The sequence below is a fragment of the Garra rufa genome, chromosome 9 (genome assembly GCF_049309525.1).
Source record: "Garra rufa chromosome 9, GarRuf1.0, whole genome shotgun sequence".
NCBI classification, from domain to species: domain Eukaryota; kingdom Metazoa; phylum Chordata; class Actinopteri; order Cypriniformes; family Cyprinidae; genus Garra; species Garra rufa.
In genome coordinates, this window is record NC_133369.1 from 45,097,494 (window position 1) to 45,123,593 (window position 26,100).

A 26,100-nucleotide genomic window follows, 5' to 3' on the forward strand; every position below is an offset into this window, starting at 1 on the left:
TGACTTTTTTCTTTTCTTCCCCTCAAAATTAGATTTTATAACTCGCAATTGTGAGTTTATGTCTCACAATTCTGAGAAAAAAATGAGAATTGCATGAAAAAAGTCAGAAATGCGAGATATAAACTCACAATTGCAAGAAAAAAAGTTGCGAGATACTTACAGAACATGCATTTGTGAGAAAAAAGTTTGAATTGCACGTTTTTGTTTCTCGCAATTGTGAATTTATATCATGCAATTCTGAGAAAAATTGTAAGATATAAAAATACAAGTAATTGTGAATTTTTATCTCAAAATTTTTATTTTTCTTCCACCATTTTTGCAAATCATCAAGTCTTTTTCCCCCTCATAATTAGAATTTTTATATCACGCAATTCTGAGAACTTCTTTTTTTTCTCTCAAAACTGGACTTTATAACTTAATTTAAATATATTCAGAGAAAACAGCCAGAATTGCAAGATATAAAAATTTAAAAAGTAATTGCTGTTTATCTCACAATTTAGACTTTTTTTGAACTCACATTTGTGAGAAAAAAGTCAGATTTGCGAGTTTTTATATCACGCAATTCTGAGAAAATAAAATATGAAATTTTTATCTTTGAATTTTGACTTTTTCTCACAATTTTCGCAAATTACACTATTTTTTCCCTTGGAAACTGGATTTTATAATGTGCATTTGCGAGTTAATATCTCAGAATTCTGAGAAAAAAAGTCAGAATTGCATAAAAAAGTCAGTCAGGCGAGATATAAACTTACAATTCTCGAGTTCTTATTTCTTGCAATTGTGAGTTTATATCATGCAATTCTGATTTTATAACTTGCAATTTCAAGTTTATATCACAATTCTGAGAAAAAAGTCAGATTTGTGAGAAAAAGTTGCAATAACCTTTTTATAAAAAAAAAAATTTCAGTGGGAACTGCTGTTAGTGTCCATTGTGTCGTCATTCATTCTCAGCATGAGACATGCTGTTTCAAAGCAAAGCATTTACTTAAAACAAATTGCAACAAAAATGTTATATTACAATCTACAGTGGCTCCACACAAGATCAATCGGCTTATGAATAAAACACATCTACATCTAGAAATGAGTGTCCATATTTTATTTTATAAATGCTGAATACAGTTTTATTTGTGATATTATCAAGAAAAAGTACTGCGAAGGCATTGTCTAAATGATATGTCTTACATCAGATAAGCATGTAAACTGAGCGTAGAATCCTTATTCTGTAATTTTGGTAACGTTGGTAAAAGATATTCTCAATCGGACATCAGACCTCACACACAAACGAGGCCACATGTGAAGCACGGACAGAAAACAGTTCTACATTGGCAGCTATAAAATATTAATGACGACAGACTGAAACTGGTTTATAACAGAAAACATCCTTATATGCACTTGTAAGTCACTGGTAGAAATGAAATGTACATGTAAACCAGTCTTTGAGAAAAAAAAGAATGAAAAGGCAGTTCTGATTTCATGGTTACAGAAATGTAAACAACAAAATCATCATTTGGACAGTCACTGTTGGTATTTACAAAGGTGATCAGGCTACATGTACAGCTTTAAAGGCATTGGACGTAATCTAACGGCCATTTAGATGACGGTCTCTGTGTGAAAGGCGGAGTAGGCGAGTGTTTGTCGCTGGGTGAAGACTGTGGGTGGCGGTGAAGGCGTCGATGCAGATGAGACGGACGAGCGGCTAGCCCAACGAGAGGGCAAACGTCTCTTTGCCGGACATGCAGGTCGTGAAAAGCTCTTCTTGATAGTTACAGAGGACTCTTTGCATTGCTGTTGAGACAAATGTTTGTGTGAAATCTCACTGGACTTAAATATTCCTGTCAACAGCACAATAACTTAACTCTGCGTGCAGAGTGTGAATAAATCTCACGAGATTTATGCTTTGCATTAATTATTCTCAATCTACGATGCAAACCTATTAATGCGATTTAAACTGTGAAGTTGAATGATAAAACAAAATTTTGATACAACAGGATGATTTTCATAACTGCAATAGAATGAGAACTTGGAGAGGGTGCTTAATTGTCATGGAGAAAATCACAACAACCCAACGAAATATGCAGACTATCGTTTCTTATTTTGTATTTTTCCATTTAAAGGCAGTGGCTGAACTTTTGTCTCCTGCACATGTTCTCCATTTCAGAACTAACTTAAAATAAAAGAACTGATTAAATCTCTCTAATGCTTTTCTGACTCATCTGACAGTCATTTTGAGTCATTTTGTTGTGTAATTTACAAAAGCATGCAGTCTGTGCTGTGGACTAGTTTCACTAAGAATCCTGGCCACATGTTTCTGTAATTACACCACATACCTTGGCTGCCTCCTATAAAAATAGAGTTAAATGAGGTTTTCTGAAGAGACATCAAAGATGTAAATTAAACTTGGTGCCACTAATTCTTTTCATTTCAGGCCGTGAAGGAAATGCCCCAGTTTCAACAATAAGAAGCTTCTGGGCTCCTCGCTTTGAGCAATCTGCCAATATTTTTTGACAGAAATTCAACTTTAGGAATTTTAATTGTGCTGCTGCTTAGATGGCTTTGTGGGAACGAGGTATTTTAACTATAAATTCTAAATATTTCCAGACTTGGGAAAAGACTTTGAGTTGTAGATTAAAAAGAAATTTTTATAATCTTTCTAAGCATGTTACTAATGTTACTGTTAGTTGGCACTGAGAACAAACTTTGATCGCACACTTTCACAAGTTACTGTGTGTAAGACTTTACAGAACTCATAGAGACCACCTATTAAAGAGTCGGTTCACCCAAAAAAGGAAATTCTGTTATTAATTACTCACCTTCATTGTGTTCCAAACCTGTAAGACCTTTGTTCATCTTCAGAACGCAAATTAAGATATTTTTGATGAAATCCAAGAGCTCTCTGACCCTCCATAGACAGCAAAGGTCCATCCACATTCAAGGACCAGAAAGGTACCAAAAACATTGATTTTGGAGAGTATCACGATGCATGCGCACACGTGCTCTCTTCAGCAGCATGCATTATTTACATGTGACGAAGCACACGCATGCATCAAGATACTCTCCAAAATGCCTGTAGGGTGATGCAGAGGTGAAGAATTGTTGAGTAAAGTTATTAGTTTTTTGGGGGGTTTTTTGCACTCAAAAAGTATTCTTGTAGCTTCATAAAATTGCGACTGAACCACTGATGTTACGTGGACTACTTTATCGATGTCCTTACTACCTTTCTGGGCCTTGAATGTGGTAGGATCCTTGCTGTTTATGGAGGGTTTAAAAGGCTCTCGGATTTCATCATATATTATATATATATTCATTTGTCTTCCGAAGAAGAGCGAAGGTCTTACAGGTTTAGAACAACATGAGCAATTAATAACAGAATTTTCATTTTTGGGTGAACTAATGCTTTAACCATGTGTATTTTCACAATACAACTTGAGACATTTTAACAAATGCATTGGAAACAAAGTGACCTCTTGTCTTGAAAAAATGCTGCTTAAGGGTACAGTTCACCCAAAATGAAAATTCTGTCATTTACTCAACTTCCACTTGACAGTTTCCACTGACTTCGATAATATGGAAAAAAATACTATGAAGTCAGTGGCTACCGTCAACTCTTTGGTTACCAGCATTCTTTAAAATATCTTAATTTGTCTTGAAAAGAAGAGAGAAATTCATACAGGTTTGGAACAACTTGAAGATGTGTAAACGATAACAGAATTTTCATGTTTGGGAGAAATATTACTTTAATACACTGTAGCTGTAGTCATCTACACTTGCACCTCGTATACTTCTCCGCCTGAGTTATTTAGCATGTATTTGAATGTTTGCAGTTCGGGGGAAAGTGTGTGCTTTTGTGGCTTGAATGGCGTGGGTCTCTGTGTGGGAGTGTGTGCAGTACTGACCTGCACTGTTACATGTGTCTCTTTGTGGGCTATGACCTGGTGGTGCGGTGTGTGTGTTAGTCTCTGACTGGATCTTGGCTCATGTTGCATATCCAACATTTCCAAGAGGTCCACAAGGTCTTCTTTCTTTCCCGGACTGGGCTGTGACTGCTGCTGTTCCTGAGATCTCTCCAAATCCTCATAATTTTTGAGAATCCTCTCAACAGCTCCATAGTTGGACCTAGACTCCATCGGACGAGGATAGGCCGCTAGAGTAGAGGGCTTCCATGGATTTTCGTCTAGAATCCGAGACCTGGTGCAACACATGTCCTTTTTTGCATGTTTGGGTTTTTTGTCTGCTTGTTGTTGGTTTGTACCAACTTCCAGAACTTTGCTGGACCTTTCCATCTGGGTTTGCAGTTGTGGTGGACTTATAGTCAGTTCAAACCGTTTTTCTCCAACACATGGGACAAGCTGGTCAACTAAAGTTGGTGCAGTCTGTAAAGGCTTAACTTCACTATCTTGCTTTAGACTGTGCGAAGATGAAGACTTAGTGACAAGGTCCTTTGTTTCCTTCCTTCTTCCCTCCTCTTTTGGGCACTGTGCCACAAGATCCGATAGGAGATCCTTCGGATAGGCTTTAACATGCCTTGAAGGATTGTCTACAAGCGTGTCCTGTGATATGACCTCCGGTAGACTTTGAGAAGAATTAGTGGATGCATTCATGGAAATGTCCTCATCACACCGAACGCCCATCCCTGCTTGGAAGAGTGTACGGTTGAACTCTGCAGTTTTCTGCTCAAGTGTCTCATTTCTGGAAGTAGCTGTAGCACTGGGATATTGCGAAATAAAGTCTAGCGATGCAACAGAATTTGTAGACATGTTCATGGGATGAGATGCACCCTTGTTTTGTTCATCTATTTGGTCAAGACCACGATCTGAGGCTGCAGCTGCAATGTCCACATTGGAGAGACATCTCTTAACAGGTACATATCTGGATGACTTGTTGCTGCCAAATCTACTTCCATCACAGGACCAGCGGCTCTGGCAGCAACTGATATTGCACTTGGAATCGACAGGCAGGGTGCAGGCTACATTCCCAGAGTCTGTCAGAATTTTCCCCTCGTTTTCTTGAAGCATTGCTTCAAATTTTCGTACGATTGCGGGGCTGGTGTACTTTCTGTCTGGGTGGGTTCCTGGCCGTTGACACACTTGCTCTGTACCACTAGACTCTATTTCTAAAACTGAAGGACTGCTGAGGTACCAAGATGTGCTACGGGCTGGTATGGGTGGGGCCTGTTGTCTTATGTTGTATTGTGACTTAGCCTCACTTTGCCGTGATTCAATGTTGCAACCTTCACAATTCGTCCAATATTGCTCATCGAGGGATTTAAGGTCTTCACTCATGTTTTTCAAGTACAAAACTGTGTCCTCCATTTCCAAATTGTCCTTTACCCTCTCTGCCAACTCAGTTTCTCTTGGGAAAAACGTTGACTCACTGCGGCTTCTAAGAAGGAAAACCAAACAAAGTGAGATCATTATGAAGTGCTAATCTGATTCATTTGTGATGCGAGCAGCACCTGTGTACAGAAAGGTTTACCTTTTAATATCAGGCTGCTTCCTTGTTTCATCCTTGTAGCTACAGAGTTCTTCACTCACACGGGCAATTTCCTTAAGTGCCTACAAGATGTTAATGAATAAGAGGACTTAGATGCAAACCTTAGACCTCAGACCGCACACTATACTATAGCACATCTCTAGCCCTACATAGCAGTATCCTAACATGGAGTATAATGGATTGTAAGTACATGTACAGTGGATTTACAGCTGCCAAGGTTTTGTGTTTCCATTAAGGAATATTCCAGGATGTTTAGCACAAATGTAAAGCAAGCCATTAGAGTGGTATAAACAACAAAGTCTCACCGCGTTAAGAGCAGTGTTGTTCTTCTTTTTGTCACTTCCACAGGTTATTTCCATGCTCTGAAATCGTTTGAAAGGGTTCAGGAGGTCATCTTGTCCAATGAAGCAGGACTTGTTCCCCATTTTCTTTTTCAAACAGGTTTCCAGGATTTCTTCCAGCTCTTCAGTGTCTATAGCCTGTTGTTCAGCAGCACCTTGCTGATTTAATAGTTCACTCTGATCACTGTTGCACTGGTCACTGGATTCACTGGCGTTGTGACTGAGCTGACTTGGTTGGGAGTCGATGCTGGCATTGCTTTGCTGGGTTAGAGCCTCAGAATATTCATTGCTTTGGGCGTCTGAGGGATAGGTTACTGCACTCGATAGAGTGCTGGCAGAACATGAGCTGAGCCTTAGTGCATTTTGTCCATCAGTAATTGCTCTTAGAGAACTTCCCAAACGGTGACCCTTCACTTCATTGTACAACTGAAAAAGACAAAATAATTATGTAGTCCTTGGTACATTTCCCAAAAGTGGCATTTTGAATCTGTTTTGGCAGTCTAAGCCCAGCCATGCCCTTTATCGACATTTAACCACCCCCCATTCCACAGCATTACAGTAGAGCAGAGTTGTTCAATCCCAGTCTTGCAAGGCCAACATCTTGCAGAGTTTAGCTCCAACCAACCCCAGCATAGTTGTCTCTAAGGACTCTTTAGATTTTGATTAGCTGGTTTAGGTGTGTTTAATTAGGGTTGGAGCTAAACTCTGCAGTACAGTGGCCCTCCAGGAGCGGGTTGGGACATCTCTGCAGTACAGCTTGGTGCTTGGAATGCCAACATTGTGAGTTAAATTCCCAGGTAATGCATGAACTGATTAAATGTATATGTGACCACATACCAAAAATCTAAGTAATGGTTCAGTCCCTCAATTCAGCCCTAGAGGGCCATTGCCTTGCAGAGTTTAGCTTCTGGCCTAATCAAAAACAAGTGAGCAAGCTAATCAAGGTTTTTAGAGTTACTAAAGAGACTAAAGTTAGAGGTAAGTGGTTTGATCAGCGTTTGAGCCAAACTCTGCTTGCCATTGGCCCTCTAGGGCTGAATTTGAGGAGCCCTGTTCTAGAGCTAAGCATTTGGAAGTCAAGCTCCATGGGATTACACTTCAACTGGAAAGGAATGGATGGAAAGGTTAGTTTATGGAAATGTTGGGTTTGTTACAGAACCTAACACAGCTCAAGGCAACTCAAATGGCAGAGAATGGTAGCAACATCTAGATTCTTGGTTTGATTTTGAAGGATTTTCCATGCTGATAGGATGCGTAGCTTAAAGGGTTAGTTCACCCAAAAATGAAAATTAGCCCATGATTTATTCACCCTCAAGGCATCCTAGGTGTATATGACTTTCTTCTTTTAGACATTTCCAATCAGAGTTATATTAAAAATTGTCCTGGCTCTTCCGAGCTTTATAATGGCAGTGGGCAGGTGTTTCTGTTCAACAGTCCAAAAGCAATCCAGTAAAGTGCATCTATCCATAATAAAATGAATAAAGGGGGTTAAATAAAGGCCTTCTGTAGCAAATTGATACATTTTCGTAAGAAAAATAGCTATATTTAAAACATAATAATCACTTTTCTCTAGCTTGCGGTAATTGTCATACACGTAAGCCGTTCCAGGTGGATGACGTAGGACGTATGTTGCACATACGCTGCTAAGAAGTGACGAATGTAGAAGCGGAGAGAAGAGAGCAAAATAAAACTACAGTCATGAATTACAAGTACAAAAAGGAGGATTTGCCAACATCCTGACAGTTGCCGCAAGCTAGAGAAAATGATAGTTACATTTTAAATGTGGATATTTTTCTTACAAAAAACTTACCGATTTGCAATAGGAGGCCTTTATTTACCCCCTGGAGCCACGTGGAGCACTTTTTATTATGGATTGGTCCACTTTATTGGACTTCTTTTGGACTGATGAACAGAATCACCCACCCGCTCCCATTATAAAGCTTGGAAGAGCCAGGACAATTTTTAATACAACTCCGATTGGATTAATCTGAAAGAGGAAAGTCATATACACCTAGGATGCTTTGAAGGTGAGTAAATAATAGGCTAATTTTCATTTTTGGGTGAACTAACCATTTAAACGCACTTTTGACAAAACATCTGCCAAGTGCATGCATGTTTGCACTACCACTAGTTTGGAGTTCTGATGATTGCCAGTCACCACGAGCTAAACTTTAATTTGGCAGTCACTTGCAATTCCAAGGTTTATATAACGTGACTTCACCGCTTCCAATTTTAGGTGTTACCATTATCCATCAAGGCTTACTTGCAGAGCTTTCATTTAGCATGGAAGTAAACAGGAGTACTTAGGGAATCGGTCTGAAACAAGATACCGTGCTTTGAGCTGAGTTGCAGGGAGTGGCGCACATCCGCAGACTCACCTCCTCAATCTTCCGCTGCATGTCCATGAGTTGGTTCTCCCACTCCTTCCTCTCAGCCTCAAAGCGTTCCAGCAGCTCAGATTTCTCCTTCACCCAGCCCTTCTCACTGTTCTCCAGCCTGCTCCGGAGGTCCATGGCCGCACTGTGAGTGTCTGCCAGCAGCTTCTTTTGTTCCGCTCTTTCCCGTTTCAGAGTGTCCCCAAGTTCTGGACTCCTCACAGACTCCACCACCACGCTACATCCCCGGGCTTCTAACTGTGGGGGAAGAGAGGCAGGGAATTGCTGATCACCAAAAAGGAAACGGTGTATAAGACAGTTGTACAGAGAAAGAAAGCATGTGAACAGGAAAGAGGAGTTTAGTTTCACCAAGGCCTCATCGGATGCCCATCCTAAGCCTACTGAAACAAACAGTTCAGACTAGTGCTAAGAGTTTTGTATGTAATGGAGAGGCCACATCGGTATGCTGACCCCCCGATGATCCTGGAGAGACAGCTCACTAGACAGCAACCACTAAAACCATTTCTGTCACTGAGCTTGATTGAACTCTGCAGCTGACAGATGCTATTGATGTCATTGAGATCTACAGTATAGTCTGCATGATTCATAGCATGTAATTGTGATTGTTGTGTTTTATGGAATTTTTCATGCTATGCATATGCTACAGTTTATTTAACAATACTTTTTTACCTAGGATGAATTGATAATAATCATAAATGTTTCTTGAGCAGAAAATCAGCATATCAGAATGATTTCTGAAGGATCATGTGACAAAGACCATGGAAGCTGTTTCCGCCACTGGAAAAAAAAAAGGTAATTGCAACTTTTTATCTCACAATTCTGACTTTTTTCTCAGAATTGTGAGATATAAACTCACAACAGCGAATAAGTAGTCTATTATTGAGGGGAAAAATGACTTAACTCTGACTTAAGTTCATATCACACAATTCTGACTTTATAACTCATGATTGTGAGTTTATATCATGCAATTCTGACTTTTTTCTCGCAATTGCGAGTTTACATCTTGCAGTTCTAACTTTTATTTTCAGAACTAAGATTGTGAGTTATAAAGTCAGAATTGCTAGATAAAGTCAGAATTGCAGGATATAAACTCACAATTCTAACTTTTTTGCTCACAACTGCAAGTTTATTTCTTGCAATTCTAACTTTTTCTCGCAGTTGCGATTTTGTGTCCTGCAATTCTGACTTTTTTCCCGGGAATTTTTAGATATGAACTCGCAATTGCGAGTTATAAAGTCCATTTCTTGAAAAAAAGACTGAAATTCTGATATTATGACTTGCAATTGCGAGATTGTGTCATGCAATTCTGACTTTATAACTCACAATTGTGACTTTTTATCTCGCAATTCTGACTTTATGACTCGCAATTTTGAGTTTATATCTCACAATTCTGAGAAAAAAAGTCTGAATTGTCAGATAAGTTGCAATAACCTTCTTTTTTATTCAGTGGCAGAAACGGGCTTCCATAGAAGACTGTACTAATAATGCTAAAAGAAATGCAGCTTTGATCACAGAAATAAATTACATTTTAACATATATTCACATAGAAAACAGCTATTTTGAATCGTAATAATATTTCAATATTTCACAGTATTTACTGTACATTTAAGAACATTAAAAAGCGTACCCACCCACACTTTTAAATGCTAGTGTGTATCAAAAACAAAGTCAGACTTGTTTAGCATGTGAAATCAACGTCTTAAAATAGCTGAAAACTCTTGTGATGTTTTTAAGTCTTGCTAGGACTAAACCTGCATGCTCCACTATCTGTGCGACGGCCAAGACACAAATAGGTGAATCTTATTTATGCTTCTCATAGCAACGAACCAGAGCGAAGCGGTGTTTGTATAAACAGAGCGCGCTCCTATAGCACTAAAATGAGCTGGCACACTGTCATTAAACCTATGCGTTCTCCTGGGTGCACCAGCGGTCTGTGTTTACAAGCAGAGAGCATGTGAAACACTGATGCACCATGTAACCAGAGTTGACAGCGGTAGGGTGCCGCTGTAGTTTTAAGACTAAAATATAATGAGCGCGGTTGCTGTGCGCTCTGAGTCTGGGGAACAATGTCACAGAAACAGCTCACTATTAATAGACAGCAAGACCAATCCTTTAGCATCTCACATTCCTAAGGGTGGGGCCCTGGAGGAGCTCATCTCTGTTTTAAAGATTAAAAATACGCTCTGAAATATGCTGGCAGATACCCTGCTGTGAATGCCTAGCGGTAAACCTAAGAAATCCACTGGGACAAAAGTATGTGCTGTGGTAGGATGTGGACGGCAAAGAAAACAACTTTTTACAGTTCCGTTTGACCCCTCCCTGAATTCTGTTCTCTGTACCAACTGATACTTTGGGTGGATTTGTGCGGCTAAACCCAAATCGGTTTCTGAATACAAACAAGTGTAGTTGCGGTGAAGCGAGTGATCACTAAACAGCAGCACACCATAACAAGCGTATTCTTTCGTAGGGTTTTGTAGTTTGTTTACCCTGGACCGCAGCATCGTCAAAGTTATTCCTATAACGCTTTGTGTCTAGTATATGTCCTGAGGCGCAGTTTGTCACAAGATACGGCATCACACAACCATTCAAAGCTCCTTTTCTCTTAATCACATGTACAGTAAAACTTTAGAAAAGACTAAAATCTTCTCTCACCATTGACTGAACACAAGACGATCTGGACTGTGTCTTTATGAGGATGTCATAAACAGAAATGAAACCATTCCACACGTGAGAGACAATGCACTAAGGTGAAAACTAATTACAAGTGAATGCTATTTTTAGTTTGGTAACATAGTTTCCACATATTACCATTGCAATGTACTGTGAAATGCCAATGTACTTTTTCATTCTTTGTAGATATTATCTAATAGCTGGTCTTGTGTGGCTGCTCACCCACAAAGCTGCTGTTGACAGGATGCATTTGCACTTGATAGTGTTTGTGTTACACAAATCCTATGCAATCTCTGTGCTATGCACAATGAAAACTATTAGAAAACCAACAAATAATTAAAAAGCGCATTATCTGTGTGCACCATCTATACGCCAAACCCTAAAAGCAGATCATTTATTAGTAACACTTTATTTTAAGGTGACCTTGTTACACGTTACATGTACTTGTATTGTTGCAGGTTACATGTATTATAATAACAATTAATTATGCATAATTGCATGCAAGTAACCCTAAACCTAACCCTAATCCTAACACTAACCATATAGTAAGTGCATGTTGTTAAGTAATATTAATGTACTCAGCACTTAATGTATAATTACACTGTAACAAGGAAACCTTAACAATAAAGTGTAACATTTTTTAGCATTTTATTTTTTAAACAAAAACTTAAAAACATGTTTTTCCATTTTATTTGATATTATTTATTTATTTAATTAAAAATCCAACCCCAAAAAAGGTTATTTTTGCATTTTATTTTCATTTATTTTATTTATTTGTTTTAATTGCTTTGTGCCGCTTGGTCATTCTTTTTTTCTGAAAAGACATTCGTATAATGCATGCAGGGAAATATTTTACCTCTAGCTCTAAAAGTTCTTATTTCTTATTCTAGTTCTTATTAAATGAATTCACAATGTGACACACACAACATGCCTCACTATACATTCTTAAAAATAATAGTTGCAAAGGATGTTTTTGCAGTGATGCCATTGAAGAACCATTTTTGCTTCCCCAAAGAACCTTTCAGTGACCAGTTCTTAAAAGAACCATTTTGAAGAACATTTTCTACCATAAAGAACCTCTTCTGCATTTGAAAGTTTCCATGGATGAGCAAGGTTCCTTATGGAGCCACCAATGCCAATAAAGAACCCTTGTTTTTAAGAGTGTAGTCTGTATTCAATTAACAGTATCTGGGAAATTACCGTGCAAATGTTGAGCTGTTTTTAGTGTACAGAAACTGTCTTTCACAAGTAAACCCACCCTGAGAAACACTCACTAGAGTAAAATTGTTCTCAAAGACGGTAGGCATGCCAATATATCACAAACAGACGTGCATTTTCATACCTGAGTAATGCGACTTTTCAGCTCTGATCGTTCCAGTTCCCAAGCGCATCGATCCCTCATGTACTGCAGCTCCAGATCTCCCCGTTTACTTTCCTCACGCTTCACCCCCGACTGCACCTCCTCTAAAACACCCTTCAGATCCAACAATATCCTTCTGTTCTCTCCGCCCTGCAAATACAACGCAGAATAAGAGAAAAGATGTCGGCATTTGATTGCACAATGTCGTTTGGTCAAATCCACCCGCATGCATCCGTTTGTACTTGTATATCAGCAACTTGTCTCAAAAGCGTTTCCTTCTCCATTCTCCACTCCTCCTTCTCCTGATCGTAGCGCTTCTTCAATTCCTCGAATTTCTTTTTGGTGCGCGTGTGTGGACTTTGCAGCTCCTGATTCGGAGTTTGTCCGCTAGTCGCATCGGATGCAGCAGCAGCGATAGCAGCAAGAGCAGGTCCAGGTGGAAGCTGCTGCTGCTCCAGAAGGTTGCTCGGGAACGATCGAACTCGGGCGGGAATCTGGACCTTCTTACCGGCCCTCTCTGGACGCGAGCACGGGACGAACTCCCAGCCTTGCGCCTTGCTCACATACCCGCTTGATCCATTTCCAAACGCATTCCACATCTTTCAAATAACAACTAAACACGAATCAGTGTCTTTTTAACTATTTGCAGTTGCAGTCCTCATATAACACAGGATTATTATCCAAAACCAGCCATTTCTGCTGTCTCCTCCGCTGCCCAGGCTGCGCTCTCTAAACCAGGCGCATTTGTTCCGTCCATGTCAATAAAAGACGACAAGGTCAACCTGTCATTCTCTGGCGCCGACTTTACAGTGAAAATAGAATCGTCTATACTACATCCTTTGGCTATAAATTAACAGTCTACATTGTTGCTTTCCTTAATATATAAGCTTGAGCTGCAGGGTGAAGTTAGCTTACTCTACTTCAGACTGAAAATGACACCGGTGGACTGAGTGTCAAGAGCCTAAAATACTCTGAGCTCACTGATGTAAGAGTTCACATGTATTTTTACCTTTGTCTCTATGTTGCAGGCCTATCTATTAGGCGCGAGTCATTTCAGTGTCCTTATACACACGAAAGCATTCACACTTTACAGTGATTTTATAGTCTAAACATACATTTTTTTACTCAAAAATTACCATAATGCATGGTCTTTCTTTTATAATATATATATATATATATATATATATATATATATATATATATATATATATATAAATACACACACACACACATATATATATACATTTATTTTCAATCAGAATGAAAGAGTACATATTAGCCAAGTTCAACATAAGGTTCGTCAACATAAGGTGGCGATCGACTTTGCTTTATTTTAACCCTTGTGCGTCAAAAAAAGTTATACATAGGTGCAAAATGGACAAAAATGTCCATGTCATAAAAATATGATTTATTATTTTTTCCACTTTCACTGATGTCGATTTAACCAGTATCTGTTCTATCCATAGATACTAAACATTCATTAATTTTCAGAATTGTAACCCTTTAAATGCTGGTTTGTTTGCATAATGCCACAGGTGTTTTTTATGAACAAATGTAAAATGTAATTTCCATATACTAAATGATAAGCAGATTTTTTTTCTTTGCTTATTAGATTCTTGGCTGTGTCAGTGAAGAACAACAACATTCATTTTGAGGCATTTATATTTTTTATGTAGTGTTATATATATATATATATTTTTTTTAATGTATATGCCAAATTTGAAAAAATGGCAAATGGTAAAATTTTTAAATGTCAAGCCTTGCCGATAGAATGAATGCCTATTAGCAAATATTGCATCACTTTATTGTCAAATGGCCCTGTGTTAAAAAATTGCAGTTTTAATGGGTTTCAATGTGGACATTTTTGTCCTTAAGATCCTGAGTGTGAGTATTTTTTTGTACGGAGGGTAAAATAGATTTTTTTGAAGAAAATGAGGGTGAAATATTAAAATTTCAATAAAAATAAACACCTGAGCCAAAATGTATGCAGTTGGTATTAACAGGCACACTTATAACAAAAAACTAAACTGAAATGGACAAAAATGTCCATAAGGTCGCACAAGGGTTAAAATGAATGCATAGGAAGTATGTCATTTCTGCAGCACTGCCACCACAGGGATTGTCCAAAAAAAAAAAAAAAAAAGATGCTCCAGTCAGAGTCCCGCCCCGAACTCATGCTATTGGTCGAATCAGATTAGAAGAGTTGCTCAAAACAAATAGGGGAATATGCTCTGCTCTGCTAATTCTGTATGATAATGCTCCAAAACATTAAACTATGAATGGCTTACTTATAGTTGCATAGGAGGAAGTATTTTAACACTAAAATCTGGTTTTATTACAAGTTTTCTGTGTAAAGCAGATCATTAACCTTTAAAATAAATTTTTAAAAACACTACCAGTCAAAAGTTTTTGAACACTAATGTTTTTAATGTTTTTTTAAAGTCTCTTCTGCTAACCATGCCTGCATTTATTTAATCCAAATTACAGCAATAACAGTCAAATTTCAAAATATGTTTACTGTTTAAAATAACTTTTTTCTATTTTAATTCCATTCCTGTGTTTTCAAAGCTGAATTTTAGCATCATTAGACTACTACAGTCACATGATCCTTCAGAAATCATTCTAATATTCTGATTTGCTGCTCAGAAAACATTTATTATTATTATTATTATTATATTGAAAACAGCTCAGAAGATTTTTGTCAGGTTTCTAGAATGTTCAGAAGAACAGCATTTATCTGAAATAGAAATCTTTTGTAACATTATAAATGTCTTTATTATTATGATTATTCTAAAGCATTCTTGCTAAATAAATGTATTTATTTTTATAATTGCTTTCCCAAAACCAAAAAATAATATTTAAAAAATAAAAATTTCAGATAAATGCTGTTCTTTGGATCTTTCAATTCATCGAAGAATCCTGAAATAAATGTACTCAATTATTTTAAATAATGATAAGAATAAGAATAAAAATGTTTCTTGATCAACAAATCAGCATATTAGAATGATTTCTGAAGGGTCATGTGACACTGAAGACTGGAGTAATGATGCTAAAATTTAGCTTTGATCACAGCAATCAATTACATTTTACAATATATTCAAACATAAAGCAGTTATTAGTGAAACTATTTTACAATATTACTGTTTTGCTGTATTTAGGATCAAATAAATGCAGGCTTGGTGAGCAGAAGAGGAATTCTTAAAAAAAATATATTTTAAAAGTGCATAATAAAGGCAAATGGTTATATGGTTTGTCTTCTGTTAACAGATTATTCACTTATTGTCTAAAATTTAACATCAAAAATCTTTTTTTAAATCTCCAAATAACCATATGGCCAACTGGGGGCTCTTGAGGGTATAATGTTCTTGGTGAGAATAGAAACAGGATCACATGCTGCAGAAATCAATTTATTTCATCTAGAATGTTCAAATAGTTTTTACATCTTTTATAGTCAACGTGACGTTGGAGCAAAGGAGCTTTCATGTTCTGTATAAATATTCAGATAAATGGTACAAACATAATGAAACACACAAAAATACTCACCAAATAAACTATGCAATAAGTGAAGCTCATCTGTCATCGCTGTTTTGGAGTGGAAGCTTGTGTTTGTTTGGTTGAGTGACTGTCATCTGTGCCTGAAATGATGATGATCTCTTCGTGTGCCGTGCGTAACCTTAATGACATGTCCAAAATCAATATGATAACTTAAGAAAACAGACAAAAAAGAATAAATAAATAGAATAAATAACTGAAAAATGAAGTTTACAGAACAAAAAAAAGAGTGAAAAGAAAGACTAGCTTGAAAATAGTGGCATACGATAAAGATGAAAATAAAACCAGGATGAGAATAAGCAAAATTATAGGTTGAAACATCTAGGTCAGTATCAAAATGGAGGAGGAAATATGAGAGAGAGAGGAAGAGTGAGTCAAAACGATGCAGAACAGTGTGATATTAACACATACGTATGATCAAGTTATAGATTTTTGAGAAATTATACAGAAATTAAAGGCAAAGTCTAAACCAAAATTACAATTTGACATTATTTACTCACCCTTAATCCAAACACATGCTGTTTTTCTTTATTTATTTTTGAAAGATAAATCTTTATGCATTTTTTAAAAAAATGCATTTATGTGACAAACAACTTTTCAAAACCTGTAGTATTATTCTTGTTTAAAAATAAAATGCCATGCAGGTCAGAACAACATTAGAATTAATTAATAATGATTCAATGTTAACCTCAGGTCAACTATTTCTGTAAACAGACTTAAACACATTAGTTTACTTCCAGAACAAAAAATTACAGATAATGTGCTCACCCCTTGTCATCCAAGATGTTCATGTCTTTTTTCTTCAGTTGATAAGAAATTATGTTTTTGGAGGGAAACATTTCGAATGATCTCCATATAGTGGACTTCAATGGTGCCCCAAAGTTTGAAATTCAAAAATGCAGTTTAAATGCAGCTTCAAAGGGCTCTAAACGATCCCAGCCGAGGATGAAGAGTCTTATCTAGTGAAACGATTGGTTATTTTCGAAATACTTTATGACCTCAAATGCTTGTCTTGTCTTGTCTTGTCTCTGCGGTGCACATGTGTAGTCTGTGTAATCCGGGTCAATTGCACACTGAGTCCATGCGTTTTGTATGCGTTTTTTGTATTCGTAATCTTAAAAATTCATCACGCACAGAAACCTTGCACACTGAGTCTGATGCACATTAATTCATCCGCTGCGAAAAATTTCTCAAAACAATACAAAATGGAATCTTCAAGCTGTGAGGATGATTTTGACATACTGGGTCCATCCAATTATAAGATATAGTGAGGAATGAGAGAATTTTTTTTTATGTGCACCTCCTTATTAATGAGCTGCGGGATTATCCCGGATGATTCAAAGTTTACTTCAGTACGTCAGTAAACTTTGATGCTTTGCTAGTGTTACTGGAGCCACTTCTTATAAAGAAGACCACTTATTTCTGTGAACTCAGTGTACAAGGACCTTTACAGAGCTTTGTGCTCAGAGACGAAGTGGACAAACTTGTCAGACACAATTCTGGATTTTGGCGTTTGCTTATACCGTGGCTCTAAACTGGCAAAACACCTTTTAAAATGCTTGCTACGGATGCGTAAAAAGCAAAAAAACGAACCCGATCCATTTTTTTATGATGGTCGAAATTTTCGGAGGCAGTGTGCAAACATGATCGACATAACGTTAGGTCGAATTTATTTTTTAACGTGCAAAAAAATGGGGGGGAATCGGTGTGGAATGACCTTTAGGGTCTGTCGAAAAACTCATCACGTTTTCGTCTTCAACTTCAAAATCATCCTACAATTGTGGTTTGTAAACTTTGTAAACACTGGGTCGGTACTTTTGCAGCGATGTAGGATGATTTTGTAGTCAACGAAGAAACAAGATAGGAGTTTTTCAACGTACCCTAACTATTGACCCGGACTACGCATGCACATGACAGAGATGAAACAAGATAAGCATTTGAGGTTATAAAATATATAAATTGTCAATTTGTTTTGAAAATAACCAATCATTTCTCTAGATAAGATCCTTCTTCCTCGGCTGGGATCGTTTAGAGCCATTCGAAGCTGCATTTAAACTGCATTTTTGAAGTTCAAACTTAGGGCACCATTGAAGTCCACTAAATCCTCAAAAAACATAATTTCTAATCGACTAAGGAAAGAAAGACAAGAACAAGAATGACAAGGGGGTGAGTACATTATCTGTACATTTTTGATCTGGAAGTGTTTATTTGCACTTACAGACAGAGGCTCTTCAGTTTCTCGGTCTTCTGGTTTTGGGACCTCCAGGCGGTCAATCAAGTTCTGCAGCTCCTTCCTGAAGGCTTTCATCTGAGCATTGATGCGGTAAAGCAGCTCGTGCTCTCGTATGCGACCGCCCTCATCATCGTCATCCATTCTTCCGAACAGCTCGCCGTTGCTCACGTAAACACGAGCCTCTGCGATGATGGTGCTGGTGTCAGCGATGAGTCTGTCGATGGTCCTGCTCAATCTCTCCGCCTCTATGCGGATGTCAATCATCTGCTGGCGGTCCTTGAAACTTCTCGATAAAAAACGCCCCTCTGGGGTGTAAAGGGAGCGAGTGGGAGTCAGGCACCTGATGTTGCGGACTTCATCGGAGTCGCTTTCGCCACCAACGGGACCCTCACGCTTGCGATGCGGTGTAAGGCGAGCGCAGTCGTCGTCGCTTTCCCTGCGGCCACAGTCGCTTTCTGCGTCGCTGTCTCTGGGGCTGCCGCGGATGCCTAGATGAGAGGCCAGATCGTAGCGCTGCATGTTGGACAGCAGAACGCGGTTTTCATATTGCAGCTGCATCACTTTTCCACTCAGTTCATTGATCTGCAGTCTAGCCGCTTTCAGCTCTTCTTGCAGGGCTTCGATCTTCACCCCATCTACAGCTCCGCTGCTAAAGCGTGATCCCTCGTGTGACCCAGCCTTGTATTTGAGCTTGTTGAGCTCGCTGGTCAACTTCGTATTCTGCTCCTCCACATCAGCCAAATTGCGGCGCAGAAGCTCAGCCTCGTCCTCCACCAACTGCAACTGCTGACGAAGTTCAGACAGCGCCTCGCTCTGCTCTCTGGAAGATGGGTCCATCGTCCCTCCAGACAACTCATCTCCACGCATGTCGTCCAGCTCCGCCTTCAGGCCACGGTTTTCCACTTCCAGCTCCACGATTTTCCGGCCTAAAATATTGGCTTCTTCTTCTACCAGTCGCAGACGCAGCTTTAGCTCGGACTCTCGGGTGGTGGGAGGACCTCCAGCCTCACCTTTGGGGAGAGGACTGTCTACATCACCGTAAAAGGAGCGGTACTTCTGGAGCTCCTGCTCTAAACGGTCCTTCTCTTTGTCTATCTTAGCCATTTTCTTCCGCATTAGGGTAGCCTCCTCTTTGATGAAGGCCAACTGGCATTTCAGATCATCATTTTCCTCCTACGGAAGGAAACATCATTTTGAAATGGGTGTTTAATTTGCTGTTAAACTGTTAATGCGTTGATGCAAACCAAAGAGTGGTATGCTCATTTACTTGTAAACACTTTATCCAAAGCTACAAACATTCCATTTAAAGTCAGCTTTGCCAGACTGGCCAAATTTCCACCCAAATGGATTTTGAAATTACTTACTACTGGGATCGGTTTGGTGGGTTATAACCATTGTTGGAGGGTAACACATTGCAAGCAGTGTTGGGGAAAGTTACTTTTGAAAGTAATGCATTACAATATTGAGTTACTCCCTAAAAAAGTAACTAATTACGCTACTTAGTTACTTTTTATGGAAAGTAATGTGTTACATTAGTTTTGCGTTACTTTTTAAATCTGGACAAGGCTTGCTTGTTTGTTTTTAATATAAAAAGTTCTATTTTTGGCAAATGTAAAAGCCTTTTCACACCAAAAGCCTCAGGCTTAGAGAAAGTAAATTGACGTCTGTACAGTAGACCGCAGAAGAAACAATGTAAATTCTTCAACAATAAAAAAAAAAGGAAAACAAATGTTAGATTATCTTGAGGCATTTTTTGCTAATTAGTATGGATGAACTGGATCATTGAAGGTCAGCAGCAAAGACACTGGTTAATAAAATTGGATTAAATTCAAAAATATATCTGTATTATTTAACACAGGTTTGCATTGTGTTTCAGTGTTTTTTTTTTTTATAATTCATTTTGAGGAATACTGTATCTGTTTTTTAGTGAGTGAGATGAATAAATGCATGTTCACATTTATTCTAGAACTATAACATCTTACAATTTCTCTCAACATGGGGACAGAAGAGCCTTTAATCAATAAATGAGGGGGGAAAGTAACTGGTGTTACTTATTTGAAAAAGTAACTCAGATATTTTCCCTTGGAATCAAACCCATGACCCTGGACTATTTGAGGTACAGGAAGGCTCTGAATGAAAACATTATTCTTACCTCTGTTGGGGTTTGTGGAGTCTTCTTCTGTACATCTTTCCCTCTTCGTTTCAGAGAAAGCTGCCAGAAATAGTATTGCATGTTCATAATTTTCAATATATTGGAAATAAATATGATGGATCTTCATTATCCATTCAGAAAGTATCTGTTTTCTTAAAACAAATGCTGCTTGATGTGTCTTTGCATTTTTCAGTCCCACTTTACATTAGGTGGCCTTAGCTACAATGTACTTACATTTAAATTAATCATTTGGTATTATGTACTTATTGTGTAAATACATGTTTTTTACATTGTACTTATATTTTGTTAAAAACCTATATGTAATTACATTTGTAATGAATTTCTGTAATTACCACTGTTGACCAATTCCTGAGCATCAAACTGAGCATAGAAAGACAATTGGTGCAAAAAAAACATTTAAGTTGTAAATAAAACAAATAATGTGTTACAAGAAATACTCTGTCCGTCCTTTGTACTTATTTGTAGAATTTACTAGCAGTTTCTGAGTGAAAATCGTTTAAAAATGTTAATTCTACCTTTTTTTGTGCACTGGCAATATCTGTATATTTTAAGATGTTCTCACCTCTTTGGTCTTGTCCAGCTCATTTTGTAAAGCCTGTTTGGTCACCTCCACTTCAATCAGCTGTTGCCTCAGTCTTTCATTCTCATCTTCTGTTCTCGTTCGTTTCTCCTCCACATTCTCCAGTTCGTTGTGCAGACGCACAGACACATCCTTGGCCACCTAGAAGAGGAATTAACATTTTATAGATATCGTTGTCTTGTTACAGTTACGTTCATTCGTTGTTGTATTGTGATTGAGTATTTTTGACTTTCTGAGACTAAAAATACAGGTGCTTCATAAAGGTTCCTCACAGCGAAAGAACCATTCAGTCAAAGGTTCTTTAAAGAACCATCTCTTTCTTACCTTTTAATCATCTGAAGTTCTTCAGATGTTTAAGGTTCTTTATGGAACCATTTAAACAAAAAATGTTCCTCTATGGCATCGTGAAGCACCTTTATTTTTAAGAGTGTAGTTTCTACAGTCTGGCAGCAAAGTGAAGAATATCATATGTGAGCTGTGCATTATTTGTGTACAGGCATCATAGTTTGCCTTAAGGATTTTACTCTACCTTTAGGTCTTGCTCCAGGCACCTCAGCAGTTCGCTGTCAATTTCACCTGTTTCTGCATATCGCATTCGCTTCCTCTCTGCCTTTCGCAGGCGATACTGAAGGATTCGGCAGTTCTTATGGGCTCTCTCCAGTTCACGTCGCATGTCATGCAACTGACAGGCGTCCTCCTCGTAGAACGTGTCCCTCATTTCATCCATCTCTGCTCGCATTTCTTCAATTTCATGCTAATGAATCACAAATTCAAAGACATGTTAGTTTACAAAATATGTAACCATTAATATTATGTTGGTCGGTGACAAATAATAGTGGGATCTTTTGATCTTTGTGTTTACTTTGGTTTAAAAAAGCATGTACTTCATGTTCAACAAAAGTTTTGATGCAATAATTTAATAAAACTTATTCTTAGATCTTGAATACATATTATATTACATTTCAAGTTCTTATACATACAGTGTTTTTAAGGTAAAAATATTGTTTTGCTCTCATATCAAAGCTGAATTTTCAGCATCATTACTCCAGTCTTCAGTCACATGATCCTTCAGAAATCATTCTAATAGGCTGATTTGCTGCTCAAGAAAACACCAATTTTTAAAACAGTTGAGTGAATTTTTTCAGGATTCTTTGATGAATAGAAAAATCCAAAGATCAGCATTTTTTTTTTAAATAATAAGCTTTCATAACATCTATCTTTTTTTTTTTCCAGAATATTAGAATGATTTCTGAAGGATAATGTGACTGGAATAATGATGCTAAAAATTCAGCTTTGAAATCACAGGAATAAATTACATTTTAATATATTCAAAAATAAAACAGGAGGTAACTATTTCAAAATGTTACTTTTTTGCTGTACTTTGGATCAAATGCAGTCTTGGTGAGCAGAAGAGACTTCTTTAAAAAACAAAAACAAAAATCTTAGTGTTAAAATTATATATATATATATGTATCAAGTCTTTTTTTTTTCATTTCAGTTTTATCATTACATGAGCATAAAATCTTACTGTAAGTTGTAAATAAAACAAGAAAGTAGTTTATCAGACTTCCTACTTTAAAAAAATTGTTTAGTTCAATGTTTTACTTACTGTTTTTTTTTTTTTTAATTTACTAGCAATTTCTAAGTAAAAATGGTAAATCCTACATTTTTATTATTATCATTATATTTTTTTTCAGTGTAGAATCACGGTTGTAGGTTTATGGATTTAGTTTTTCTTGTCACATAATAAAACAACTAATACCAAACTGACTGGTATTAATACTATTCCCTTTAAATAATTATTTTTAAATATCTCATTTTTTAAAGAAATAATAAATGAAATACTTAATAACACTTTCTCTGTTCTCAGCACGACCTTATGTCCTACAAAAAAAAAAATCTAAATTAATTCATTTTAAAGCATGTTAAAGGAGTAGTTCACTTTCAGAACAAAAATTTACAGTTAATGTATTCACCTCCTTGTCATCCAAGATGTTCATGTCTTTCTTTCTTCAGTCGTAAAGAAATTATATTTTTTATATATTTCAGGACTTCTCTCTATATGATTGACTTCTATGGTGCCCCTTTGAACTTCCAAAATGCAGTTTAAATGCAGTTTCAAAGGGCTCTAAATGATCCCAGACGAGGAAAAAGGGTCTTATCTAGCAAAACAACGTTATTTTCTAAAAACATTTACAATTGATATACTTTTCAATCTCTACACAGAAAACACACAGAGCTAGACAAGATGAGCATTTGAGGTTAAAAAGTATATAAATTGTCATTTTTTTTAAGAAAATAACCAACCGTTTCGCTAGATAAGACCCTTCTTTCCTCGGCTGGGATCGTTTAGAGCCCTTTGAAGCTGCATTTAAACTGTATTTTGGAAGTTTAAACTCGGGGGCACCATAGAAGTCCATTATATGGAGAGAAATCCCGAAATATTTTCCTCAAAAAATATAATTTCCTTACAACTGAAGAAAGAAAGACATGAACATCTTGGATGACAAGGAGGTGAGTACATTATCTGTAATTTTTTGTTCTGAAAGTGAACTACTTCTTTAATTACAAAAAGACTATTTTCATTTACAATCTTTTTCTTTTGTTTTTTTAAATATAACCATATTTTCAGCCACATTTCTCATCCTACCTTCAGGAATTCGTTCTCGTCCTCCAGTCTCTCAATCTCCTCCTGCATCTCCTGGTTCGGCTGAGGTAGGGGCTCTGAGGGCCGGTGCGCGTCCGCGGGCGGCACCTGCGGCTCCGTCACCGGCGAGCTCGACGTCTTCGCCGGCATGCCGCTTTCTTTCTTCAAGCTTTTGTTCATGTGAAACTGTATGAGCTCAGACTGCAAGCATCCCTCCCTCCAGAAGCCCGGGCCGCATCCCACAGCGCTCTTGGCTGTCTGCTTGCCTCCGTCGGCTCTCGCGGTCTCTCTTTTACCCTGAGAGGATTTGGTGGAGCTGGGCTGATCGGACACCACCCGAGCAGCATCTGCCCCCAAACCCGACTCGTCGTTGGCGTAGGGCTCCTCGGAGGAGCTGCTGCGCTCCTCGATGCTCTTGCCCTTCTCCGCCCTTCTCAGAGTCGGGCTTTCAGCACCACTGGCGTGGACAGCTGCCGCGCCTTTGGCCGCGTGTCGCTCTTTGCCGCTGTGGACAGTGACCGGAGAATTACTGCGGCTGCTCTTACCGCTGCTCTTGGACGCAGAGGCTTTGCCAGAGGCGCTTTTGGAAGCCGCTTTCGACGGAGAGTCTTTGAATCTGGCTGGCGAGGACGCGCGCTGCTGCTGCTGTTGCTTCATGGTGCTGTTTTCCACAGAGTCCATTCTGTCATCTGTGCGAGTTCACGTGTGCGTAATCCATTTTATCCTGCAGGAAGCTGAGGGAAACGTTTCAATATTTAAATCATAGCTCTAAAACCAAAAAGCTGTTCTACCAGACACAATCACCAGCATGGACCTGGTAGAATCCAGCTACCATGTATAAAAAAGCGGATTTCCCAACAGTGGGCCCAACCCATCAACAAACAGTCCACTTTAAGATGGACATTAATTGTGAAATGTCTTTGTCTCGTATTATTTTGTTCAAAACAGGTTTGTCGATCTGATTGATTGGTGTGAAGTCAAAGGATGTTATAATGGCAGATGAGATGCTGTCATCCTCCAGCTGCTCAGATAGGCCTAGTCTATTTCACGTAAACATTTACAGTAAGTCTTTGGTCAAATCAAAACTGGCACAGAATATTATCTCAAGTCCGCGTCTTTTTAATAAACAATAGACAATTATTTTCTATATGGACATATAACGAGTCATTTGGACGGGAAAAGAAATGCAAAATAACAAAGACATCGATCGTGTGGCATGAGCTGAGAATCAAATATAAACGAGAAGCATTATAAATTATTATTAACTATATGCACCAGACAGTTATATTCATTCATTACTGTTCGAATAATTAAGTTAGTCTAAGGCAATTGTTAACATTTCCCAATTAGATTCTACAGCTTGTAAACCAAAATGTTATAGCTTACACTGTTTTAATGTTGTCGTCGCGGGTCGTTTTCTTATAACCTTTCCAAGGTGAATGAATCGTTGAAGCCTTTCTTTGTACTCAGCCGAGCAACACACCCAAAGACAACACACTTAAACATCCCATAATATCACACAAACGCAAGTCTTACCTTTTAGCATCTCATCTTCTCATCCTCATGATGCGAGGAAAAAATGCTGGCAGTGTAGAGCATCCTAAAACCACCATTAAATCTGATCAATAGTCACGCGGTGACGTCACCGCTGGGCGGAGTCTGATTTGACGCCACAGCAGCACGTACGTGTCTAGTATCTGTCTAGCCATCTAGATACTGTTTGTTTAATTTTGTGGTCAAGAAAATTGCCATTGTATTTACTCAAGATTATTTTGGAAAGACATGGAATTCTGTATAAACAGAAAAATGGAATGTATGATAGAAATGTGTATATATGAAGTGCTTTTTTAATACAGAAAATGAATCTTATAAAGAACAACATATTATACATTCGTTTATTTTATTGGGAAAATTCCATATACATAAGAAAAAGTGGGCTCAATGTAAACACATTTTTTTCAAATTTTATTAATGACTTCAAATTGTATGTAAATCTCTCGGAACAAACAAAAAGAAAAAAGCACTGCACTGAAAACATGTAATACTTTAAAAACATTGAAATTTCTTTTTTCTCTATTTTTGTTTCTGCTAATTTGATATGAATGTGCAATACCTCTTGTTCTTGTGGCATTGAATTAATTAAAAAATATTCTGTTGTTTACCTTAGAAAGTCAATGTAATGTTTTAAATAATAATAATAATACATGCATTCATCCCAGTTTATTCAACACAGAAAAAGACAGTCTGTTATTAATAATAAAAAGGAAACGCAATTTAAGAAAAAAAAACGTGCATAAAATCAGATTTTTCAATCCATGTGAATGTTTCTGGCTGTGATTGTGTTTGTAGATGACGTCAGTGCTGTGGGTGAGATGAGGAGAGACTGACAGATCAATACAGCTGAGCTCCACCCAGAGCGTCTCCATCACAAACACACACTGCCATCATGTCTGTCATCCTCTGTTCTTGTCCAGTCATGCCGCCCTACAAAAGCTTTGAATTATGTTGATGAATCTGATATGAATTTTCAGTTTTCACAGGACTGATCATAGAACCCAGTTTCTGTCATATCATCATTTTGACAAAATAGATAGTGACTGCTTTTTACCTCTGTATCATTGACTCGTTGTTTACATGCATTCATGATGTACGAGCAAA

The 26,100-nt window shown here is 37.7% G+C and overlaps 2 protein-coding genes across 3 annotated transcripts; both read right to left on the reverse strand.

Moving 5' to 3' along the window:
* Positions 1-1,081: 1,081 nt before the first annotated feature.
* mtcl3a (MTCL family member 3a) lies at positions 1,082-15,972 on the reverse strand. Of its 2 annotated transcripts, none has more exons than XM_073846962.1 (7): positions 15,801-15,972; positions 12,240-12,407; positions 8,210-8,464; positions 5,796-6,257; positions 5,473-5,552; positions 3,894-5,379; positions 1,082-1,785 (listed from the first exon to the last, which is right to left on the reverse strand). In XM_073846962.1, exons 1-7 carry the CDS (start codon positions 15,828-15,830, stop codon positions 1,591-1,593), a joined length of 2,676 nt encoding a protein of 891 aa, XP_073703063.1. In that variant the 5' UTR covers positions 15,831-15,972; the 3' UTR covers positions 1,082-1,590. The 2 variants fall into 2 exon arrangements, with proteins under 2 accessions (XP_073703063.1, XP_073703062.1); XM_073846961.1 differs by lacking the exon at positions 15,801-15,972 and adding an exon at positions 12,500-13,169.
* On the reverse strand, positions 15,869-25,369 carry LOC141342505 (microtubule cross-linking factor 3). Its single transcript, XM_073846963.1, has 7 exons — positions 24,979-25,369; positions 23,446-24,176; positions 21,325-21,549; positions 20,778-20,936; positions 20,195-20,254; positions 18,028-19,215; positions 15,869-16,130 (listed from the first exon to the last, which is right to left on the reverse strand). Exons 2-7 carry the CDS (start codon positions 24,121-24,123, stop codon positions 16,020-16,022), a joined length of 2,421 nt encoding a protein of 806 aa, XP_073703064.1. The 5' UTR covers positions 24,124-24,176; positions 24,979-25,369; the 3' UTR covers positions 15,869-16,019.
* Positions 25,370-26,100: the final 731 nt, after the last annotated feature.

What these genes read in the sequence shown, in the direction of transcription:
- mtcl3a (XM_073846961.1), bottom strand. Translation starts at nt 12,856, where the DNA reads ATGTGGAATGCGTTTGGAAATGGATCAAGCGGGTATGTGAGCAAGGCG. An exon ending in GACAAGTTGCTGATATACAA is followed by an intron (nt 12,408 to 12,499) that starts GTACAAACGGAT and finishes TTGTATTTGCAG; the next exon opens with GGCGGAGAGAACAGAAGGAT. An exon ending in TGAAAAGTCGCATTACTCAG is followed by an intron (nt 8,465 to 12,239) that starts GTATGAAAATGC and finishes CTTCCCCCACAG; the next exon opens with TTAGAAGCCCGGGGATGTAG.
- LOC141342505 (XM_073846963.1), bottom strand. Translation starts at nt 24,123, where the DNA reads ATGGACTCTGTGGAAAACAGCACCATGAAGCAACAGCAGCAGCAGCGC. An exon ending in AGCTGGACAAGACCAAAGAG is followed by an intron (nt 20,255 to 20,777) that starts GTGAGAACATCT and finishes TATTTCTGGCAG; the next exon opens with CTTTCTCTGAAACGAAGAGG. An exon ending in AAACTGAAGAGCCTCTGTCT is followed by an intron (nt 16,131 to 18,027) that starts GTAAGTGCAAAT and finishes ATACTGACCTAG; the next exon opens with ATGTTTCAACCTATAATTTT.